This window comes from Tachypleus tridentatus, chromosome 8, assembly GCF_004210375.1.
Source record: "Tachypleus tridentatus isolate NWPU-2018 chromosome 8, ASM421037v1, whole genome shotgun sequence".
NCBI classification, from domain to species: domain Eukaryota; kingdom Metazoa; phylum Arthropoda; class Merostomata; order Xiphosura; family Limulidae; genus Tachypleus; species Tachypleus tridentatus.
Genome location: NC_134832.1, coordinates 87,035,086 through 87,059,640, shown reverse-complemented (window position 1 = coordinate 87,059,640; position 24,555 = coordinate 87,035,086). Strand labels below are relative to the sequence as shown.

General features: G+C 34.7%; 1 protein-coding gene across 7 annotated transcripts in view; it reads left to right on the top strand.

Annotated features, from left to right (window-relative positions):
* Coq6 (ubiquinone biosynthesis protein COQ6, mitochondrial) overlaps positions 1-24,555 on the top strand; it is a 58,311-nt gene that overhangs the window by 2,133 nt on the left and 31,623 nt on the right. For 6 of the 7 annotated variants that reach the window (XM_076449955.1, XM_076449953.1, XM_076449957.1 and 3 more), the window contains exons 2-5: positions 3,634-3,937; positions 5,579-5,713; positions 7,619-7,677; positions 20,199-20,447. In XM_076449955.1, coding sequence (XP_076306070.1) covers positions 3,922-3,937; positions 5,579-5,713; positions 7,619-7,677; positions 20,199-20,447 — 459 coding nt within the window. In that variant the 5' untranslated portion in view covers positions 3,634-3,921. Of the gene's footprint in view, positions 1-1,286; positions 1,366-3,633; positions 3,938-5,578; positions 5,714-7,618; positions 7,678-20,198; positions 20,448-24,555 lie in introns of those variants that run through there. The other variant, XM_076449956.1, reaches the window with a different exon arrangement.

Sequence of the window (24,555 nt, the reverse complement as noted above, 5' to 3'; positions counted from 1 at the left end):
TTGTACCAGCAGTATTACAACTATCGCAGCCACACAGTACTAATATAGTACTACTATTTTATGTATAATGATTAATGTTGGTTTACAACAATTTTTCTTTACATACGGAGTAAGATCATAAGAGCTTTGAAACAGTTTAAATTACAATGACATTTTTACCATTTCTTAAATAATTAGTTGATTATTGCATTGTGCCCTTAATTGGAAGGTGTATTTTTTTATTATTCTTTGAAATAGATAAGCTTTTAACTTTTTATTTTTGGTTCGGAAAGTACTCAAAATGTAAATATTTTCTCTTAGTTTCATTTTTTTGTTGCTTGGCAGGTATTCTTAACTTTGTTCTTTCAGCAGCCCAGTAACAAGTTGAGAAAATATGAGATACATATTTGTAAGGTGATTATCCATGTAAAACTTAAAGAAACTGTAGGTGATGAACGGGTCTGGTATGGCCAGGTGGTTAAGACACTCAACTCGTAATTTGGCAGTTGTGTGTTTGAATCCCCGTTGCACCAAAAATGCTTGTCCCTTCAGCTGTGGGGTGTTATAAAGTGATGGTCAATTGCACTATCTGCTGGTAAAAGAGTAGCTTAAAAGTTAGCAGTGGATGGTGATGACTAGCTGTCTTCCCTCTAGTCTTACACTGCTAAATTAGGGATGGCTAGCAAAGATAGCCCTCGTGTACCTTTGTACAAAATTCAAAACAAACAATGTAATGAACACACTGTACTTAAAAATGGGATGCTCCAGGTTTCATAGGTCCGTCTGGTTAATCTACCTCTAAAGGAAAATATTCTTATCAGAATTTCCCAATCCTTGTCTTCTTCCCTATAGTAGTATATCTACAACGTTTCTTGTGAAAATGAGATTTTTATTATCACATTCGAGCTTCAAAAAATTTTAAACTGTAATGTCTCTCCAAGAAATTCTCCTTTTCAACAAAAACCTGCCAGGAATTTCATCCTATTTCATGTATTCCTCTTTCAAACCTTAAGATATCCAAGTAGTAATTTCTTAAAATACACTCTTTCTCTCCAATAGCTTTCCATCCTTTAATAAATAACTACAACTGTTCAGTGCTGTTAATCTCTGCTGTTGCTAATGGTAACTCTGTGTAAACTAATCTATTTTAGAAAAATGTATACATTTTTTTTAATGTGGAGCTTAGCCTATCTGTAACATATGTTAAAATTAGCCCTCTTGTTCTGTTGCTAATATTGGCTCAAAAAGAAAATAGTATTGAGAAATTTTAACCTATTCAAATAAGTATCTATTCTTTCCTTTTACTATAGTTACCCTAGCAGCCCTCCTCGAAACAATTTTTGCATGGATAAGAAAATCAAAACTTTGTGCAATATTTCACGTGAGGTATACCAACAATTTACATATAGAGATGTAATTATCTCTTGGTTTTATTTTCAATGCATCCAAAAATTATATTACCTTTTCTACTAAAAACATAGTTCCATTTTGATGCTATCAGCACCACTGAGTCAGTAATGTTTTTTTGATGTGATACAGAGCAGGTTCCTGTCTTTAATAAATGTGACGAAAATTATGGTAACCCAGGTCCATTACTTGGTACATACTGTAATTACTTACCAACTTGTCAAAGTCATTCTTTATTACTTTAACATTCTCATTGTAGCTAGAAATGGTCAGTCAACAAACTTTACTCATTATGCTCCTATCAGTTTGAAAATTGTATTTAATTAGACTATATATTATTGGTTTTGACTGAGTAAGTAGTTTACTGTTGTAAGAAGTTGATATTAGTAATTAATGTAATATAGAAAATACTGATGCACTGGTGCTTGTAGCACACTTATTAACAGATGCCCACTTTGGCTAGACTCCATTAATAACACTTGGACCCCATTTTGTGGGGGTGAATATTCAAGTACCATAGCTATTTTTCAGGTAACTTAAAATAAGTAGAGAGTAAATACCAATCTATAAAGAATGCTGTTACAGTAATATACATTTACATAGTTTAATTTTAAGTTATTTTTTAACTTTTAAACTTGGTCATAAAAGATGTAAAATTATATTATGTGGTCAAAAGTAATGGACCAATAGTTGACATTGGATGTTTAGAAGCTCTCTTCCTTCTAATTTGTAATTTTAAAACTATAGATTACTGTGTGCATATAACTCTTGAATAGCATTGTGCAAAAGTCTGGAACAAAGTTAACATAAATTTTTTGTGTATAGCACAACAAGATAGCAAAGTGGTTGAAAAGATAAAGCATCTTTTATTGAATAGTTAGTATAGTCAATGGTCCTTGGACTACAAAGTAAGAATCATTTTCTTTGGGGATTTTTTTGATACACTGCAGAAAAAAAAAGAACATATGGAAGAAATACTAGAAAGTGATGTGGAATTAAGTTGGCACTATTTCTTAACTTAACTGTAAACATTTTTACATTACATACAGAACTTCTATTTATAATAATTTGCAAGTTTCTTGCTTTACTTTTGTACGTTAATCTTGGCTAAGCTACGGTGTCTGATGTAACTAAACAGTCTCATGTTTTGTAGTTTTTATTTTGTTAGATTGACTTGTGACATAGTGTTATGTTAGTAATTTTGAATGTGTGAAATTGATGTATGCTGAACTGTGGTCTTTGAATATTTCACTGTCAAGTTAAAAAAGAAAGAAAGATTTTGAATTGGAAATCTTTGTTGCTATTGTGCAGGCATTACCTCATAGATTTTAATCTTCCAGTGTTTGATATATGTCAGTATAACTTGTACCTTATGATGTATAACTCATCCTAATGTATTGGTAAACGGTTCTCATGATTAGTTGATATTTCATTATTGAGCTGGTTGAGGCTGTAGTTGATGCCCACAAAACAAGAACCTCAGAAATTATTCTTTAGTCAAATGTTTCTCTGTGTCAATGGAGATTCTCATATACTGTTGGAAACCATTTATGTTTAAGATACTGAAAGTAATATAAATATCATAATCTAGTGTATTTTTACAGAAACACAATATAATTTAGCATACCAAGAATTTCCAAAGGTTTTAATGATTATTTCTCAAATAGTAAATCTGTGGAACAAATTCCCTTCTGCAATGGAAAAGGCTGTTATTTAACTGGAGTATGAGAAAATGGTTGATAAACATTTAGGGGAGATCAAAGTTGGATTTAGTGATTAGTTTTCGGTTTGTTCATGAAGTGTGAAAGTAAGGATATTCTAAGTGAACCAATCAGAATACCTCTTGATATTTTAATGTGTGAGGTACATTACAGACAAATGATTGTTTTATTCATACTTTGGAATTTGAGAATCCTGTATATAATTACTACATCTGAAAAATGTAGTTTGCTATAGTGCGTAGTATTAACTGTTTACCTCTTAGTAATTTAGTTTTATCATGTTTTATTGAATATGGTTTTTAAAAATATTAACCACTAAAAATTAAATTATGAGGTTTAGAACCTTAATTTATACACATTTTATGTTAAATATTATGTTATTACACATAAAATTCAAATTGGTTGTCATTTATAACACTTTTTATCATGCAACTCTCATAAATAAGTGCAAATTAGTTTTTTCAAGTTAAAAATGTAATGAGTGTTTTTTTTAGATTCAATGATTACAAACTATTTATTTATTTAGGTGAATACAAAGCTTAGTGTACAGTTCAACAATGTTTCCTGGATGTCTGAATGTATTCTGTCAAGATGCTATCAAATTTACCACAATTAGGAGGACCAGGCAGTTGTGTAAAAGTATTCCTTACAGCATAAATTGTTGTCCATTGACATATTTTTTTTTCAACTCTCAAACAAAAATCTCACTTCAACTGGGTCCAGACTCCAACAAGTTCAGGAAGATGGTGAGCAGAGCCAACCTGCTGAAGTTTGGGATATTGTTGTTTCTGGGGGTGGTTTAGTGGGAAGTGCTATGGCATGTGCACTTGGTAAGTATGATATGCATTATAATGCCCTTCATTAAAATATGAGAATTCTGTTGGTTCCTATTAAACCTTTAATTCTTAAAATTTAGAAAAGTTTTTTTTGTTTTCTGCATTTTGAATTATATACTCTTCAAAAAGAGAAATGCAAAAGGCAAAATTTGAGACAAATTGTTAACAAGTTTATTCCAGGTAGTTCTGTATGACTTGTGTGAAACTTTGCACATTCACTGCTGAACATCCAAAGTCTGCAAAGGCGAAGTCCACGCTCACTAGGTGAAGTTTAACATCACTCAACGTCAATAACGAGTATGCCCCCGTGGGCACCAATAACTGTTTGGCATCTCCTGCCCATGGAAGCTATGAGATGACGAATCATATCCTGTGGAATGGCTGTCCACTCAGCCTGCAAAGCTGCTGCAAGCTGAGGTAGAGTCTGAGGTTGAGGTTGTCGCCATCGCAGACGTCGGTCCAACTCGTCCCAAAGATGTTCGGTGGGGTTAAAATCTGGTGATCTGGAGGGCCAGGGAAGAACGTTGATGTTGTGGTGTCTCAAGAAGACAGTGGTTAGTCAGGCTGTGTGAGGACGGGTGTTGCCATGTTGAAAAACATCGTTGGCGTTCACCATGATGGATTGCACATGGGGCCTAGAATCGTCGGCGGCTGCGTCACGGTCTGATCGGAATCCTCGCAGCTCTGGTATGGTTGAGGCAGTAGACGTTGCAGTGGTGGTCCTATCCGAAGGTGGCGTAACGGATGTAGCGATCTTGTGCGGCGTGGTCACGAGGTCTGCCAGATCGTGGGCGGTCACAAGTTGATCCATGTTGTTGGTGGCGATTCCATAGCCTTGTGATGGTGCTTGGGTAGACATTCACAGCTCTGGCAACATCTGATCGAGATTTGCCTGCTTCCAAGCGACCAATGGCGTTGTTGCGTTGTGCTTCAGTCAGTCTTGGCGTAACTGTATTGCGTGTCGGTGGCTTAACACTGAACTATGGAAACCGAGAACCTGTCACTTTTATAGGGATTTTGCACATGTTGCACTTGCAGAACATGCAGATCTCTCAAACAGATTTATTGGACACGAATGCGTTTTGGCGAAAAATCTGATGTTTTCCTCCGTTTTCAAAGTGCACAATGTTTATTGTCATTTTGGTCTGACAATCAGTGCCTTAACACGTGTAACATCACATACTCTGAGCTTGTAACGTTATTACATATATTTCTCTTTAAAATAAAAAAAAATATTCCTTTTGCGTTTCTTTTTTGAAGAGTATATTTTGTGATTAGCACAAACATTTGGGTTATAATTTGTTAAACCTAATAACTAGAATTAAAATAAGCTTGAAAACATGTTTTGTAGTTATAGGAAGAATAAAGGTTTAGTCAGGAAAAAAAACTTTAAAAATGTTTTCAAAAATAATCTTTTAATTAAGCTTGTAAATGAATCTTAAACATTTATCTTAATCTTAACTTCATTACATCATTTAATTAATTTAAAGGAATAAATCAGAGTTATATCAAAGGTAATTGTAACATAAATAACGTGTGAAATACTCTTGTAAAACTCTACATAATGTGCTAACTTGTGTGAAAATTTTCTAATGTTTGTATATAAACAGTAACCTGTTATGGTTTTTCTTTCAGGTTATTCTTCAGTTTTATTAGATAAGAAAATTCTGATGCTAGAGACAGGACCTCCCTTTTCACAGAAGCCATTAACAGAGAAATACAGTAATCGTGTATTTGCCCTCACACCGGCAACTCGGGATTTACTAAATAGTAAGAGATTGGTAGCTTTCTATCCTACCTATCTGAATCTGTCTGAAGTTATCGTAAAGATTACAGTCAGTGGTCTAAAATTAACAGATTGTGTAGATTACTGATAAAAAAGTTAATTGATTTTAGAAAAATGGATTATATTTGAAATAGGCTTTTGTTGTGTTGGTCAACTGCTACCTTATTCTTAAATATGATGGATTGTAAATAGAAGTTATTAATACAGTAATCATGTATTTGCCCTCACACCGACTACTCGGTATTTACTGAAGAGTAAGAGATTGATAGCTTTCTGTCCTATTTACCTGAATTTATTTGTAAAATGTGTTGGTCAACTGCTACCTTATTCTTAAATACGATGGATTATAAATTAAGTTATTAATTCTGTTAATCAAAACGACATTATGTCTAAATGTGTATAACATTCATTATTGTTTTAACAATATTCACCTTTAAAGTGAAGGAATTTTATTGTGATTTAATACATAGACACTACAATTTTCAAAGTGATTGCACAGTTTTAAAAATATTGTGAATTTTACATGTATTTATTATTGTGGTACAAAAGTACTATTGCAACTAAAACTTGAATATGCAATATTCTTTTGAGGTTAATATTAATGGTATTGTGTTTGTATTGTTTAAACACTGCAAAATATTAGATGTGGTCATGTTGAACAATATTGTAATGTTTTGGATGCTTCTTTATTTATGCTTAATAAATTATGTATTTACTTTGAACGTTTTTGTGCATAAGGGATGTAGTGATAGCAGAGTGAAGTGGAATGGCTCTCAGACACTGCTTTTGGTATTATGTTACTTATCTGTTAATAACTAGAATTATTATTATATGTATTTAAAATATTTACTCATTAGAATTTGCATAAGAAACTATACAGTAATAATGATAATTAACACTGGTCATATTAATGCTGAATAGCATACAGTTAAAAAATAAGTACATGAAAATATGCTTCCGTGAAACAAAGCATAGCCTTGTTTCAGGCTTTTCTGGGTTCAAATACCAAGAATACCCAGAATTAAATGAATGTCAGAATTCTAAGCTGGTCAGAATTAGAAAAATGATCAGAATTGAACACAGATTTTGTGGCTGTTTTATCTAACAAGTGGCAGAGCTGTGGTATGTATATTCTGTGAGAATCAGGATATGCGGGTATCAAATCAAGTTAGAGCTTTAACATATACATAGCTAAAGAATGTGAACATAAACCTATAACATCAATCCACGACTATTAAAATTGTTCTCAATTTTTCCAGATTTGCTGCATAATCTAATAGAATGTTTAACATATTAAATTCATTTTGTAATAATGAAGGTCTTATGTCTTACATTTATAATTATAAAATAACTGATTTAAATACTGTACATCAGTTAAAAGGTAATGGATTGTAATTATTATTGCAAAAGTAAAAATATTAGTTATTAAAAATGTTATTGACCATTGAGACAGCTATGATACTGCATTTAACATTGTACCATAAGAACTCTTATTGGTCATTTTATGTTTGTAAATCAAAATTAAAGAAAGGATTAGTAATGCTCAAAGATTGTAACTATAAAATTTTATACATAAACTTACTAGTTTAAAAAATGTTAAGTTAGTTTTAAGCTTTTGAAATAGGTTACCTTATGTTGTTGTTTTTGCTAGTGGTTTTTAAACTTTTCTTGTAGTGTATAGAGGAGGAAGGGCAACATTTAATTTGTATTTGACATTTTTACTTCTTGTTTTTTGTGAGTGAGGCAGTAACCTTGATGGATCATTTATCTTTTTATCATCTTACTCATTCTTGTATTATATAGGCTATAGTTTAAAAACTCAGTACCTCAGTGCATAAAAACTACAAATGCTTCTTTTTCTGTTATCATTTGTATTGAATATGTTTTAGGTTTTGGTGCTTGGGATAACATATGCTCAGTGAGACTGAAACCAGTGAAAAGAATGCAGGTGAGACACTTGTTTTTTTTGGCATACTGATGGGTATTGGAATGAAAAATCATTTATTGTCTGCTATAATGCTTCTTTAAATTTTAATTAAGATGTATGTAAAGTTTACTGTTGATATTAAATTGTTGTAAATTAGGTTTAGATGTAAATTATTAGTAATAGATAATTTATTTTGTGACATGGTTTTTAAAGCTGAAAATGCTAAAAATAAATAATTGAAATTTTAAATTTAAGAACAAAATGTATATATTTGTAGATTTAAAATTTATAACTTAAAATTATTAACTTGCATGTACACACAGTAGGTCTTCTGTAATCCAGATCCCTTTAATCCAAAGCCTCAAAAATCTGAACCTGAAACTACTATGCTTGTGCACATATCATTTATGTTATTAAGAGCATTATGCAAATGCAGCTGCATTGAAATGGAGGCTGGGGTGCCTCTGATCAAGATGAAAGCTTTTGAGTTTACAGGTGCCTTACAATTGATCAGAAAGTGGAAATTCTGAACCAGGTTGGAAATAAAGACTAGAAACATTTGATTGAAGGGTACAGAGTCAGCACCTCAAGACTTTTGGATATCAAGAAGAGTGATAGTGAGCTGAGAAGTTATAAACAGAAGATGATTGAAATTGGATGCAAGCATTTTACGAAAACAATGAAAATAACAAGAGATTGATAGATAGAAGAAACAGGTTTTGTGTGTATGTGGTTTATACAGAAATTCACTTTCTCAAAACCTTGCAACTTTGTCAATATACTTTATTGCTGTAATGATATTTGTACTGTTCACTAATTCAGAAATTTCCCTAATCCAAAATGGCTTGCATCCCATACTATTTGGATAATGGAGGGTCTACTGTATGTGAATTTTCATTATGGATGTATGTGTCAAGAAATACATAACCATGCCAATAAATTTCAAACAACGAAAAATTATATCATTTATACAAAAGTATAAAGAGAGAGACTGGCTGTGGTCGATGCCACCCTACCCACGTGCCCTAGTGGAAGGTGGATCAGGCAGACTGGTCCACTTTCACTGCTCTCGCACAACTTGATCCTGCCATCATCAGTCAGCCATCAATAGACAACTGTGTGGCAGCAGTAACTGACTGTATTAAACAAGCAGCTGTTCAGTGTATTCCTAAAACCTCAACATGTTTTCCATGATATCTTTGTCCATGGTGGAATCCTGCCTGCCACATGGCATGGAAGGCTCAAAAACGGGCCTGGGATACTTTCCGTACATATTCCACACTTTCAAACCACATTCCTTTCCAACGGGTCCGTGCACATTCTAGGTGGGTAAGACGTCAAAGCCAGAAGGAATCTAGGATTAAGTTCACAACTAGCATATTTTCTACCACCAGTTCGAAGGTCATATGGGACAGGGTTCGGAAGGTCAGTGGGCATTACAATTCTGTCCCCCTCTCGATGTTACTCTCTGATGGCCAAGAGGTAGCTCATGTCCAGAGTATTGCCGATACTTTAGGTGAAAACTTTTGCCAGGTATCTAGCACTTTTGCTTGTTGATCCACATTCTTGGCCATCAAGACTCGGACAGAGCGTTCACCTCTTTCCTTTAAAACTGACTGTCTCTCTGACTATAATTGTTACTTTACACTAGTGGAACTGAAAATGGCCCTTCATCAGTCTGGTGGTACATCTGTTGGACCTGATGATGTACACTGTGACATGCTGCGCTCTCTCTCTCCTGCTTTTCTTGATATTCTTCTAATTGTTTTTATCCAGATCTGGTGCCAGGCTATTATCTTACCTTTCTCTAAGCCTGGGAAAGATCCCAAGATTCCTTCAAACTACTGTCTAATTGCTTTGATGACATGTCTCTGTAAGGCCTAAAAGAAGATGGTTAATGCTCGTCTTGTTTGGTTCCTCGAATCAAACAACCTCCTCTTGCCCTTCCCAGTATGGGTTCTGACGACAGCACTCCACCACGGACCACCTTATTCAACTTCAAACATAAATCAGAGAAGCCTTTCTCAAATGACAACATCTTGTATCAGTATTCTTTGACATTGAGAAGGCTTATGACACAACATGGGGTATGGCATTTTGCAAGACCTCCATATATATGGGTTACGTGGTCATTTACCCATGTTTATTAAAAAAATTTTAATGGATAGGAGATTCCAAGTTCGTATGGGTTCGACACTTTTCAGTATAAAGATTAATGCCATCACTGAACAACTCCCTCTTATTGTTGCAAATGGGCTCTATGTCGACGACATTCACATCTTGTATCAGTTGTGGAACATGAGGTATATTGAGTAGCAGCTAAGACTGCCCTCAATTGTTTACTAAAGTGAACCATGGAAAATGGTTTTAACTCTCTAAAATCATTTGCATGCACTTTTGCTGCCAACAAGGCATTCACCCTGATCCAGAATTCGCTGTTGGTGAAGTGGTACTAACTGAGGTCCCTGAGACAAAGTTCTTGGGGCTTATCTTTGACCATAAGCTGACCTTTACACTACACAACAATCAGCCATGGGTCAAATGTACAAGAGCATTGAACATCCTCCATGTCCTCTCTTCCACCACTTGGGGAGCAGATCGATGTTCTATGTTAAAGATATATCGTGCTTTTATTCGATCAAAAAATAGACTATGGATCACTGATCTGTGGCTCTGCCAGGACCCCGGCCTTGAAGATGCTGGATTCTGTTCATCATCAGGGACTTTGGCCATGCACTGGAGCTTTCTACACTTCACCAGTTCAGATCTTATACGTAGAGTCTCAGGAACCTTCTCTGCACCTTTGCCGTTTGCAACTGTCTTTACTGTATTCTTTGAAACTTCGTGTCTTGCCAAAGCATCCTACCTAGGGATGTGTTTTCCTTCCTTGGTGGGCCATACTTTTTCGGAACAGACGATCTGCCATTGCTTCTTTTGGCCTTCTCGTCCAGGTGCAATTGGATGAATTGGGTCTGTACTTGGATAACATTGCAGAATCCATTGGTTAGCCCATCCCATCATGGCTTATTATAGTCTCCAAATGTAACCTTTCTTTAAGTTCTCTGAGAAAGGCAGATATTCCCGATTGGAAGTACTATCTTTTATTTACCGAACATCTTTTGAACAATCTTTCCATTCCAATTTATACGGATGGTTTCAAATCAGGTAACTCTGTGGGCTCTGCCATGGTTTGTTGTGGTTTGGTGGTTGCACGCAGAATCCTCTCTAGAGCTTCTGTGTTCGCTGCTGAGCTGTATGCCATTTCTTTTGTGCTGGATTATATTGAAGCTAAAGCGATACTCCAACTACACTATTTATACTGACTCGCTTAGTTCTCTACTGGCCCTGGAATTGCTTCACATTGGCTCACACTGTGTTTTCGCTGATATTCAGAACTGACTGGCTCATTTCTCATTAACATCTAGTTCTATCCAGTTTTTCTGGATACCAAGCCATGGTGGTATTTGCGGGAATGAGCTTGCAGACACGGCAGCTAAATCTATCTGCTCTGGCGCTATCACCACTGTGCCTATTCCATACATGGACTATGGTCCTGTATTCAAGGATCGGCTCCATACCAACTGACAGTCAACTTGGAGTGAGCAACACGACAACAAGCTTTTACAAATAAAATCCTATATTGGACTTTAGCCATCTTGCTTCTGTAAGGTTTGGAAGGAGGAAGTTGTTCCAACTAGACTACATATTGGTCACAGTTTTTAACTCATCATTTTCTTTTATCTGGAACTGATGCACCAGTGTGTAGTTTGTGTAACACTCAAATCACTGTAAGCCACATTTTACTTTCTTGCCATTGTTATGACTCTCAACGACGGCACCATTTTAACACTGTTTGGTTCCAAGGCTTGTCCATAACATCAGACAGTGTTATTGGTGACTGTGACACTGTCCACTTAAATAAAGTTTTTAGTTTTTTAATGGCCATTAATCTTTTTAATGTCATTTAAGTGTTTGATATCTATTCATTACATCTTTTGAATTGTGGTTCCGTTTTAAGAATCTCAATCTCTATAGTTTGAATCGAGATTGGAAAATGGCCATGACATTAAGTAAATTGATACCAGGACTGGAAAGGCCAACTTCAGGTGACTGAGGCTGCTGTTTGAACTATCCTTTTGAACTACCTGTTAGTCCTCCTGGTGAGTTATAATTACAATTTTGCTGCATATCTTTTAACACTTTTATTACTTTACTTTTTGATACTGGCCATAATGACACAATCTGGAACCAGGACTGGAAAACCCAACTTCAGGTGACTGACGGTGGTTCTTGTACTTACCTGTTAGTCTTCCTGGCAGGTTATGATCATTGCCATTATGCTACAGAAAGTCCTTTACAACTTCTTTTACTCTGCTTTCTCTCTTAACATTGTAGACCAGGTGTTAACATTGGTTTTATGCTTTTTCTGTTTTTTAATGCTGTTTTGCTTTACCTTCATTTCCTTTTATGAATTTTACTACATTTCCTTTATTTTTACCTTTTTACCAGATGTTTGGTGCAGATAGCCTAGCTGCTTTGTGCCATAAAACACTAAATCAACCAACCAATGAACACTTCATAGGGCTTTGTGGAGGGTTGGGTTAGTGGGCTTAAAAAAATTCTTTTGTTTTTATTATGAATTCTCCAAATAAAAACTTAAATAAAATAGTGAAAAAACAGTCCATAGGTAAACAACCACGTCTTGAAGATTCTGAGTAGCAGCTATCAACAGTTGTAACACCTGTACCTCATTTTCTTATACTACATTCTCTTTCAGATGGGCCCGGCATGGCCAAGCACGTAAGGCGTGCGACTCGTAATCCGAGGGTCGTGGGTTCACGCCCGCGTCGCGCTAAACATGCTCGCCCTCCCAGCCGTGGGGCATTATAATGTGACGGTCAATCCCACTATTCGTTGGTAAAAGAGTAGCCCAAGAGTTGGCGGTGGGTGGTGATGACTAGCTGCCTTCCCTCTAGTCTTACACTGCTAAATTAGGGACGGCTAGCACAGATAGCCCTCGAGTAGCTTTGTGCGAAATTCCAAAACAAACAAACAAACAAATTCTTTCAGACAAACCTTTTGGGCAGATGTCTCCCTTTTTCATTCAGAAGGAACTAGAGGGACTTGCTGGCTCTCCAAAGTCAGTCAATAACTTTTCTTTGGTGAAACATCTCAACACAGTGAACTCTTACATTCAAAGGCATTGGATATTTTGATTAAGGTTACACCTCATGCTACTTTGAATTTGTTGTGAGGAGTTATTGTTGAGAGGGATTTGAAGAACATCCCCAAGTCAGAGATTCTTGCTGGTTTCTCCACCCAAGGAGTTTCTGCAGTGAGGCGTATCTCCACTTGCAAAGATGGAATTATGATGCTGACCAGTGTCCTTATTTTAACATTTATGTCACTGCATCCACTTGCTATCATCAAGACAGGTTATCTTAATTGCAGGGTACAGCCATACATTCCAGACCCTCTCTGATGTTTCCAGTGTCAGCAGTTCAGTCACTCAAAGACATTGTGTGATTGTTCCTTGACATGTACATGTTGCATTAGCAAGGTCCACGATGCCTATAAGTGTAAAATGAACCCTTATTGCGTCAGTTGCAATGGATTTCACCCATCTTACTTTTGTTCTTGCCCTAAATGGATGGAAGAAAAGGATGCCCGAAAGTTGCTGTCCATCACTTCAACTCGGACATATAATGCTGCACTTTTTTCCTCTACAACAGTGGGAGTGCAGACGGATCTCTCTTTGCCTCCAAAAGAATCATTCTTAAACCATATGAAAAGTCTTTTAACATCCATGGTTAAAAAGTTGATGAATCAATGTCAACATTGATCTCTGTCTCCAACATTCATTCCAGCAAACCCCAAAATCCACTTCCTTTGATTCCAGGTACTGGCATTTTCTTGGGTACATCTCCTTTCTAAAGATACAAAACGATCACTCATTCATGTCCTGAGTTGCTGTAATCCTTTTATAACAACAAAGACTTGCCCAATTGATTTATGGAGGTTGACAGACCTCTCTTGAATAAATAAAAAAAGACGTTGTCATAAACAGAAGGGCTCTCCAACCAATTCGCTTTTGTATAAATAAAAATGGCCACCTTGATACAGTGGGACTGTAGAGGTTTACATTCTAATCTGGATGACATCGAAGCACTGATTGCTTCCTACCATCCTGCATGTCTTTCCTTAGAGGAAACATTTCTGAAACCTGCCAATACAATCACCTTTTAGCAGTTTTCTTTGTACAGAAATGACAGGCCGTGCAATGGACGAGTGCACAGAGGGGTAGCACTGTTGGTTGATTGGCATGTACCCACCCTATCTTTGCCACTTGACACACCATTGGTAGCCATAGCCATCCTTGTTTCCTTGGGTTGTACTATCACTGTTTGTTCTCTCTACCTGTTGCCTGGAGATACCTATGATCAATCAGCCATTTATGCTCTCATTTAACAGTTGCTATCTCCCTTTTTAATCCTGGGGGACTTAGATGGGCATCATCCCCTCTGGGGAAGTGCTGATATTGATGGGAGTGGTTGCTCCATAGAGTGTATGCTCTCTGATCACAGCCTTTCTCTTTTCAATCCTGGTTCTTATGCTTATTTTTATGTACCTAGTCAATTCTTTATTGTTTTTGATCTCTCAGTTTGCTCTTCTCCCACTTTTCATGGACGGTTGACAAGAACCCAAGAGACAGTGATTATTTTCCTATCATTTTGAGAGAGACTGGGCATGGTTGATGCCACCTGACCTGCGTGCTCCAATGGAAGCTGGATCAAGTACACTGGCTCTCTTTCATTGCATTCACAGAACTTGATCCTGCCATTGTCTATAAGCCATCAATAGACAGCTGTGTGGCAGCAGTAAGTGAATCTTATACAGGTAGCTGCTCAATGTATTACTAAAACCTTGACACATTTTCCTTTATATTCTTGTCCATGGTGGAATCTTGCCTACCACCTGGCACAGAAGGCTCAGAAATGGGCCTGGGATACCCTTCATAGGTATCTCACACTCTCAAACCACATTGCTTTCCAGCAGGCCCGTGCATGTGCACGGTGGGTAAGATGTCAAAGCCAGAAGTAATCTTGGATTAAGTTCACAACCAGCATATCCTCTATCATCATTTCCAAAGTTATATGGGACAAGATTTGAAAGGTCAGTGGGCAGCATACTTCTGTCCCCTTCTCGATCTTGCTCTCTTATGGCCAAGATGTTGCTGATACATGGAGTATTGCCGATACTTTAGGTGAAAGCATGTGCCAGGTATCTAGCATTTCTGCTTCATCTTCCACTTTCTTAACCATCAAGACTTGGGCAAAGAAATCACCTTTTTTCTTTTAAGTTTATTGTCTGTATGAAGATAATCATCCCTTTACACTGGTGAAACCCAAATTAACCCTTCATTGGTGTGGTAGTACATCAGTCAGACCTGATGATGTATACTATGAAATGCTGCTCTATCTGTCTCCTGACTCTCTTGCTATTCTTCTAATTATTTTTAACAGGATCTGGCAGGAGAATATTTTTCCTGATGCCTGGCACTGGGTTATTGTTCTATCTTTCTCCTAGCCTGGAAAGGATTCCAAGATTTCTTCAAAATACCATCTAATTACTTTGACAAACTGTCTCTGTAAGACCTTAGAGAGGATGGTTAATGCTTGTCTTGTTTGGTTCCTCAAATCAAACAACCTCCTCTTGCTCTTCTAGCGTAGGTTCTGACGACAGCACTCCACTTGATTTGACTTGAAACGTCAATCAAAGGAGCCTTTCTCAAAAGACAACATTTTGTATTGATACTCTTTGCATTGAGAAGGTTTATTATACAATATGGAGGTATGGCATTTTGTGAGATCTCCATTTATATGGGTTACATGGTCATTTCTTAATGGACAGGCAATTCCAAGTTTGTGTGGGCTCAACATGTTCCCCTTCGTTTTTACAGGAACTTGGAGTCTCTCGCTGACATTCGCACCTCATGTCAGTTCTTCGTGAGTCTCATCTTTATATGGAGTGGGGCTGGAACCACATTTTAAATGATTAACTAAAGGTTGTATTTCTCTCTTACTGGCCATTCCTTCTATTTGAAATGTTTTTTATCATCTGGGCTGTCACAGAGATTGCAGAAAGCATTTAGTTTACACACACTTCTGTCCTAGCAGGAATGCAATAACTTTTACATTATTATATATGTTCTACATACAGTGATCATATTTAATGTCCTTAAGTATAATCTACATGCTTTGAAAAGTTTCTTTGATGTTCATGCCATGAGCAACAGGAATCGATGCCTTTGTGTTTCCATTGTGCAAAAGTACAACTTTCAGACTGACTTTAAATGAGTTAATAAAAAGCCTCTATTTTTCAGGATGATGTTTCATATATAATTCTTCTATCAGTGCATCAACATTTGTACAAAAAACACAAAGTACCTTGTATATTGTAGTGAGAATGATGTAATACATCGATAGTGACTTCAGTAAATTAAACTCTTGTTCCTGAAGCTAATAAATTTTGTTGTTGTAAATGAGAACTAAAAGGTTTTCCATGCTGTTGTGATAGAGACAAGTCACAAATCAGATTACACATCTATTCTTATGTGATTAAATGAGGCATTTGATGTACGAGGGCTGTTAAAAAAATACGCGGACTGACGTCATAAAACAAAATGTACTTTATTTAGAAGTTACAGGTCTGGGATCCCTTCAAAGTACTCTCCTCCCCAACGCACACACTTATCCCAATGGTGTTTCCACTTGTTGAAACAGTCCTGGTACGCTTCTTTTGTAATGTCCTCCAGCTCCTTCGTCGCATTTGCCTTAATCTCGGGAATCGTCTCAAATCTTCTTCCTTTCAAGGGTCTTTTGAGTTTGGGGAACAAGAAAAAATTGCAAGGAGCAAGGTCAGGTGAGTAGGGGGGGGGAGAACAGTGATCAAGTGTTTGGCCAAAAACTCAAAAGTTCTGAGGCACAAATTTCGCAGCAATGCGGTGCATCTTCAATTTTTCGGTCAAAATCTCGTAACAAGATTCAACTGATATCCCACACTCTTCAGCAAGCTTCCTGACAGTCAGACGTCGATTTGCCCGCACCAAGGTGTTGATTTTGTCAACGTGTGGGTCGTCAGTTGACGTGGAAGGACGTCCAGGACACTCATCATCTTCAATGGACTTTAAACGTTCATGCCACTTGAAACATAACGTATGCTTCATAGCAACATCACCGTAAGCCGTGTTAAACATAGCAAAAGTTTCAGTCGCAGATTTTCCAAGTTTAACACAAAATTTCACAGCGAGTCGTTGCTCCTTCAGGTCATTCATTCTGAAATCCGCTAAACGAAAAAAATTGCACTTCACTTAAAACCGCGTAGCTACTACACAAATGAAGATATTTGCAATCGGGAAATGGCGTCGTAATCAGCTGATCTGTGCGAACCTAGCAACACCAAGCGGATTCCCCTGGAACCAACTGGAGCTGCGCAATTCAAACAGTCTGCGTATTTTTTTAACAGACCTCATAGATGAAGATGGATCATTTTCTCCCTTGCAGGATAACTCTTCTGTTTCCCAATTTGCGTCTGGACATTCCATTGGAAGGCCATTCTTGTGAGGTACTGTTTTCATTGCAGATGCAATATTTAGATATTTACCGTGTTTACTCGCTTATAAGACGGGGATTTTTCCTCGAGATTTTGGGCTCAAATTGGGGGGGGCCCGTCTTATAGGCGAGGTCTACAGACATAGAAAATAAATTTAGTTCACTCAGAACTGTGCAGATATTTCAGACAGTGAAAATATGGAAGTGAGCTATCTTGTTATTATTAGATCTGTGATTGTGAGTCAGCGCATCGTTCGTTGAAGGGCGCACGGGACTTCATTTTTCCCTATAACGTCATACCGGTAAGCACAATGAATCCACAGTGCTAACGAAGAAGAATCAATAAAGACACATCTTTTAGCATCTTGTCGGTTTCTTCCCGAACACTTGGCTGCTTCTCGGTACTAGCTTGCTGTTGGTAAGTACCTTGTCAACACCTACTGGTATTCAATAAACAGCAAAAATTTACCGTTACTATCATGTCACAGAAGAGAAAGAGAAACTCATATGATGTATCATTTAAGCTGAAAGATAGCGATAACGAATAATTTGAAGGCTTTTGAATTTCATAACTTGCATACTGATTTGCTGTGTTCTATTAAAGTGCAGTTTGCATAAACTCTTTTAATACTTTGAAGAAATGTGGTTTAAAAGTTAGCATAAACGTACTTTGATACTGAAATATGTTATGATAAGTTTTGTGCGTTAGATTGTTCTTTGTTATGTGTTTTAAATATGAATATTTATCATACAGTAAATAAAATAGTTGATGAAATTCCATTAAACGCTTGAACACCGAGTTTGGATTTATTCATTTATTTTCACTTTTCTATCTCTTCTATTTTTCTCCTTCTAATCTGAAATCGAAATATCGTGATATCTAAACCCAAAATTAGGTTTCTATTAATTTCCATTTTTTTCACTTTTCTCTCGTTACCTGCTTTCCTTCCTTCGTCTTATAAACGAGTCTAAACAGAATATCGACAATCTCTCAGGTGAAGTTGGGACCCGTCTTATAAGCGAATCATCTTATAACGAATAAAAACAGCAGTTGTTTTTCTTTTAGTTTTGCCTGAATATTCTGAATCATTAATCTTGCAAAAATAGCAGTCAATTAGATGATCTTTGGACTTGTGCTATATTGAAATTGCAAATGGTGTACTTTCTTCTTATTAAGCCACTCTGTTAGTTCAGATGTGCAAACTGAACAAGACATGTAAAGCCCAGTGTTTTCTTGGTCACCAAGGTTACATTCAAAATAGTGGCATTAAGCTCTTTTATCTTTTGTGTGATGTTTTTTCTTCATGAAACTGTAATATATTTGCTACAAACATAGCAGAAATCATCTTGCTGATTTTTGCACTTTCAGGTTATCGAAACTGGAAACAACTAGAATTTCAGATGATTTTATAGAAAATATAAAATAATTTATGTTCACTGTACTAGACCCTGAAAGTTTCTAAAAAGAAAGTTAAGCAGAATTTGAGTATATCATGGATATGCAACAAAGTAAATTATGCTTTCTTTTGACTGCGTGTTGAGCAATGATGTGACCAACTGATTGCATTCCCTTTTTTATGTTCAATTGAGGATCCTCTCGAGTGTTCCAGCAAATTGAGTAGACGGAGCAAATGAGCATACGAATGAAGCAAAACTGGTGAAATTCACTACAGTTATACTGAGAACAAGAAGCATATGTGAACAGTTTATTTGGAAATTTACATCAATACAATATAGCCAGTGACAGAACTTATCAAAAATGTTTTTTATCAGCTAAACTGTTCAAGTAACTTTAAACCTGTTGTACTGAGTTGATCGTATGGTATTTCAAGTGGTGCTTATAAAATATTAAAATAGCACAGTAACTCCAGATCTAGAGGTGATGGACATATTCTGATACATGTTTGAAATTGGCACCATCAAACTACTCTATCCCTTGAGATTTTTGTTGTAGAAAATTTATTATTTTTCAATGTCACAAACTCAGTGATGTTGAGAAAACCCACTTGTAGAGAAATATATATGCAAAAATGGCTCATTTGGGTTGAGAAAATATTTTACATAGAAGAGTGAAGGTCGAAACGTTGTTCGGTCTTCTATGTAAAATATTTTCTCAACCCAAACGAGCCATTTTTGCATATAAATGTCACAAACTATGAATCCATTTCTATAATTCTGGTACTTGTACATTTGCCTTTACAAAACAAAATATGTGTATATAGTATGTAATTCTAAGAACCTGAGAATTATAGTAAAGAAAATGTATAATAATATGTCAACCAGACTATATTTACATTATATAATAAAGAAAAATATATAGCATGACAACTGGATTATTTTTACCACGTGTGGTGTTGATAAGGCATTTTGCTCATTTCATGGCTTACCAGGCCAACTGAAATATGACAAACACAATAGTCATTAAGATGCTATTTTTATTATCAAATTTCATGTGCAACAACTGTGAACTAAATTAATTAAGTAAAATGTAAATGTTATCACTTTTATTTTGATTACTTGCAAATCAGAATTAAGTTAAGTATTTCATTTGTCATATATTAATTTTTATTAATATATGAATTAATGTTCATTTCAAGGTATAGTCAAGTGAGAGAAAGTTCTAAAACGTTTTTTTTTTAAATTGTACATGTAATTTGACAAGTAAAACTTAATATAAGTCTCACTCAGTTCTATCTTATCATTTAGTTTGATCTAACTTTACATAATGTATTCTTAAGCAAAGTATCATGTTAATTTCTTAAGCCATAAATTATTTTTCTGCTATTGAGTAATTTTATTACCACATGAAATATGACCCTTTTACAATCCACCCTAATTTTTTAGAAAATTTGGCCGAGTTCATCTCTGGATAATTTTTACTTAAATCAAACGTTATCAAAAGGATTAAAAGTAACTTATTTGCTGTTCCAGGTTTGGGAAGCATGCTCAGATGCCAGAATCTCTTTCCAGCATACTGGAATGTTGCATAATATAGCATACATTGTGGAGAATGAAGTGATTTTAGGTGGAGTGATGGAACAGCTGGCTAAAATACCGGATAGAGTGACTGTGTTAAACCATGCAAAGGTTACAGAGTATCTTCTTCCTAAACAAGATGGTATTAATGAGTGGGTAGAGATCAAGCTAGAGAATGGACAGAAACTGAAAACAAAGCTTTTGGTGAGCTGACTGTATTATGAATGTAATGTGTTAGTATTAATTTGTTGAAATAGTGTGACTAAGATTTAACTATTTTGGTATGGCTATGCTAAAGTGTATGTCATGATCTTTTATAGTTTCACGTTCAAAATTTAATCAAACTAAACTGTTCAAGTAACTTTAAACCTGTTGTACTGAGTTGATTGCATGGTATTTCAAGTGGTGCTTATAAAATATTAAGATAGCACAGTAACTCCAGATCTTAAAAGCTATTCTTTATTGTCAATATATCGAAAAACTTGGCATAGAGATGTAGCTTATAATTCAAATTTTATATTAACAGAGGTTTAGCATTTTAATTTTATTAAGTATTAAAACACTCGCCATGAGTTTAGTTGAATTGGCAGAGTTTGTGACTTCAAATAGACTGTTATAGTTTCCATGCTAATAATTCTAATATGTTCTGTATATCTTTATGAAGTTTTCAAGCAAAAAATAAGAAATTTTAATGAAGTATTTTTACTGAACATTTCTCACTAAATATATGGAGTTAAATGACTGCTTGTTCTGAGTATGATGTGATTTTTCATTTTAATATTAACACTTAGTTGAAAATTGTCAAATTTCATTTGAATAACCTCTAAAACCTCCTAATTAAATATCAAACTTTTTAAAGTATAAATTTATATTTTAAGCTATTCTTTTTAATTGTATGCAAAGTTGATTAATTAAACTGATCTCTTAACCACCATAAAAATATAAATCTGACTTACCCTTTTTCTTTTTAGAATGGCTTCAGATTATAGATGACACTACATTTGTTTATTCTACATAGCTTAAATCACATAACACTGTACATTTGCTCCTAGTTAAAATTTATTGTTTTCTTATTTTTTGAACCATGCTTAGTTAATAATCCCACCACATAAACTGTAAATCATTTAACAGATGTATAGTTCAGGTTTTGCTATCAAAAAACATGAACTGCTTGCAAGTGTACTTCATAAAAAAATTAATTTTCTTTATTTTACCTAACCTAAGATTATTTAACATAACAAAATTTCTAATTTTGACATTTTAGTTACCTTTTACTAATAAGTAACAGCTGCAGATAAAAAGCAGTAAATATAGTACATACATGTTGTTTTGCCATTGCACATAGATAAAAACTTAAACCTACTTTTTCACACTAATAGTACTATTGCACTAGATAGATTTTTACTAAATTAAAAAATGCATCTATGAACAAAGAACTAAAACACATAAAATGCAGATAATATCCTTTAACCATAATAATTTTCTGGGTTTCTAACTATTCAATAAGAGCCATTAAGAATTCATTTAAGCTCATTGATGTATTTCATGTGGGAATGAAGTTTGAACTGGAAGTAAAATGGATAATTCTATGTACAGAAAACAACGTAGCATGTCATTTGGTAGATTATAACTTTGGCTTGTTATTGGTTAGTCATAATACAGTATAAAATATCTGTGACAACTCTTGGCAATTTGTGAAAGAAAGAATATGGCAGTGGGCATGGCATTTTAGTTGGATTTTCTAGTGTATAGCTCTGTAAACAAGTAAGATTGAAAATTATAAAAATTATGCTTTGTCTGAATAATGAAAATATTATACTGATCAATTGATGTTACATTTTGTATTTCTTGGAAGGATGTTAAATAAGTAGAAAAGCAAATGTTACAATTCAAATACAAGGGAAGGTTGAGGATTTTTCAATTATATTCTTAAAATTTGGAAATTAACTCTTGTAATATATTACAATTTTATTTATTAGCTGCATTTAGATGCCAAGTTTATTCATGTACATTGACCATTTAGCAATGGGCTCAATATAATATAGACGAGTTTCTCCACATTTGCACATGTTAAGTATTTGCACTATAAATTTTGGTACAACATGTATACCTTCACATAATTTGGCATACTTTTAGTGAAGATTACAATTTTTTTTGTGCACAAAAAATCTGATTTTTTTAATATAATATTTTTTCTAAAGATTTGTTTGTGAAAATATTGAGTGTGTTTGGTTGCTAGTCTGAGTGTGAAGTGATTTCATGTTATGATTAAAAACTATTCTTCTTTCCAAAAAATCTCAAATATCATTTATATAATCTCTAAAACCTCCTAAATAGATTTCAAACATTTGTTTTCAGTAAAACTTTATATTTTGTTATTTTCTGTACCCTATGTGAGGTTTGTCAGCTAACTGACCCTCATAACCATCATAAAAAATTAGGAAACAAATTAACTTTATTTTTTGTACTAGAATGACTACATATTACAACACAAAGATACAAATGTTTAGTCTAAGTGACTTGAATTTGATAACATTATATATTTAATATTTTTATTATACTGAACTTACTAGTCATGCCTATCTAACATTACATAACTTGTATTCACATGGTGCACATGCATTCGTGTTACTGTATCCAGTAATATCAACTGACCTGCTCTTGACTGTGTTTTAGTGGACTAGTATTTTGTAGTATACACTAACACTTAAATTATTATACACTATATATGTATATAGACTATTACTATTTAGAAATAAATTATAAAGCTTATTTTTCTTAAAACATAGAACAATAAATAAAGAAGTAAAGCAAACAATTATCTCTTCTAGCTATGCCCTTTGAACTTGGTTGCTGCTGGACATAATTTGCTAAGCCTTTTAAAATTTCATATATGGAAGATATCAAACAATTTTTTTTTTTAGGTTTTATTTATACAGTTGAATAACCAGAAAAAATCAGTTAAGTATATTGATACCATAGAATTCCACTATAATTTATTAAGCTTAGTAACTAAGCTGTATTTAGGTCCCAAAGGAGTATGGAACTTTGAGTAGGCTAAAGGCACAACCTACCTCCTTGAAATCTTGGTTCAAAAGAAAGCAGTAGCCTTTTAACAGATTAAAATGGCTGAGAAAACCACTATGGGGATATTTTGATATCCCCATTATTATTTTTATAATAAGTGATTGGTTATTCACTTGCCATGTATTGTGGTGAAAATATATAAGGGACCATTTCTAAAATTATCTCAGCAAAATAAAAAAATGAGAAACTATAGATTTAGTAGTTTGACATCACACACAACTAATTTCAACATACCACATGACGAACTAAAAGCAGTATTTAGGTGGGTTCATTTAATATTTAATTTTAAATTAAGAAATTAATTCATATATAATATTAAAGTTTGAATTATAATCTATGTTTGATTCCAACATTAATGGTAGTTCAAAAATATTTTGAATGCAAGGCAACAAACAAGATGACATAGCCTTTGACCCATGACCCATTGTAGAAAGTTAAAACAATTTGGAAGTTTAAAAAATGGTAAGATTCCTGGGCCAGATAATATTTTCCCAAGATTTTGAAGGAGGTTAAGGATTAGATATGCCAGCCACTTGCTACTGCTTTTTCTCAGTCTTTGAGTGGTGTGCAGGTACCAATGGATCGGAAGTTAGCTAATGTCATTTCTCTTTTAAGGATGGTAATAAAAATTGTCCCATTAACATGTATGGGACCATTAATCTCACATGAGTTGTGGGAAAAGTTTTGGCAAGTTTGATTGAAGATTCTTTGCAAAGTCATTTAACAAAGTTTATAAATTTGTTGGGTAGCCATCATGGTTTTATGAAGAGAAAGTCTTGCCTTAAAAACTTTCAACATTATATTTTAAAGTTACTGCTTATGTAGATGAGGGTAAGGATATAAGTTTGGTGTATCTGGATTTTCAGGAAGCATTTGACAAGGTGCCACTTAAGAGCCTTATAAAAAGAATCTACAGGTGTGGAAATAAGTTAGCAAATTGGTCAGAAGAGTGACTGAATGGAAGAAAAGAGATCAATTTGGTACAAATTGAGTTTTGTCAAACTGGATTGATGTTACAAGTGGGGTATCTTAGGGTTAAGCTTTAGGAACTTTGTTTTGTTTTTATATCTACATCAATGACATAGAAAAAGGAATGGTCAATAAATTACTTAAATTTCCTGATGATATCAAGGTCTGGGGTGTTGCTGGCTGTGAAGAGGATGCTGCTGATTTACAAAAGGACTTAGATCCTTTAGTGAGTTGGACAAATAAATAGCAGATAGAT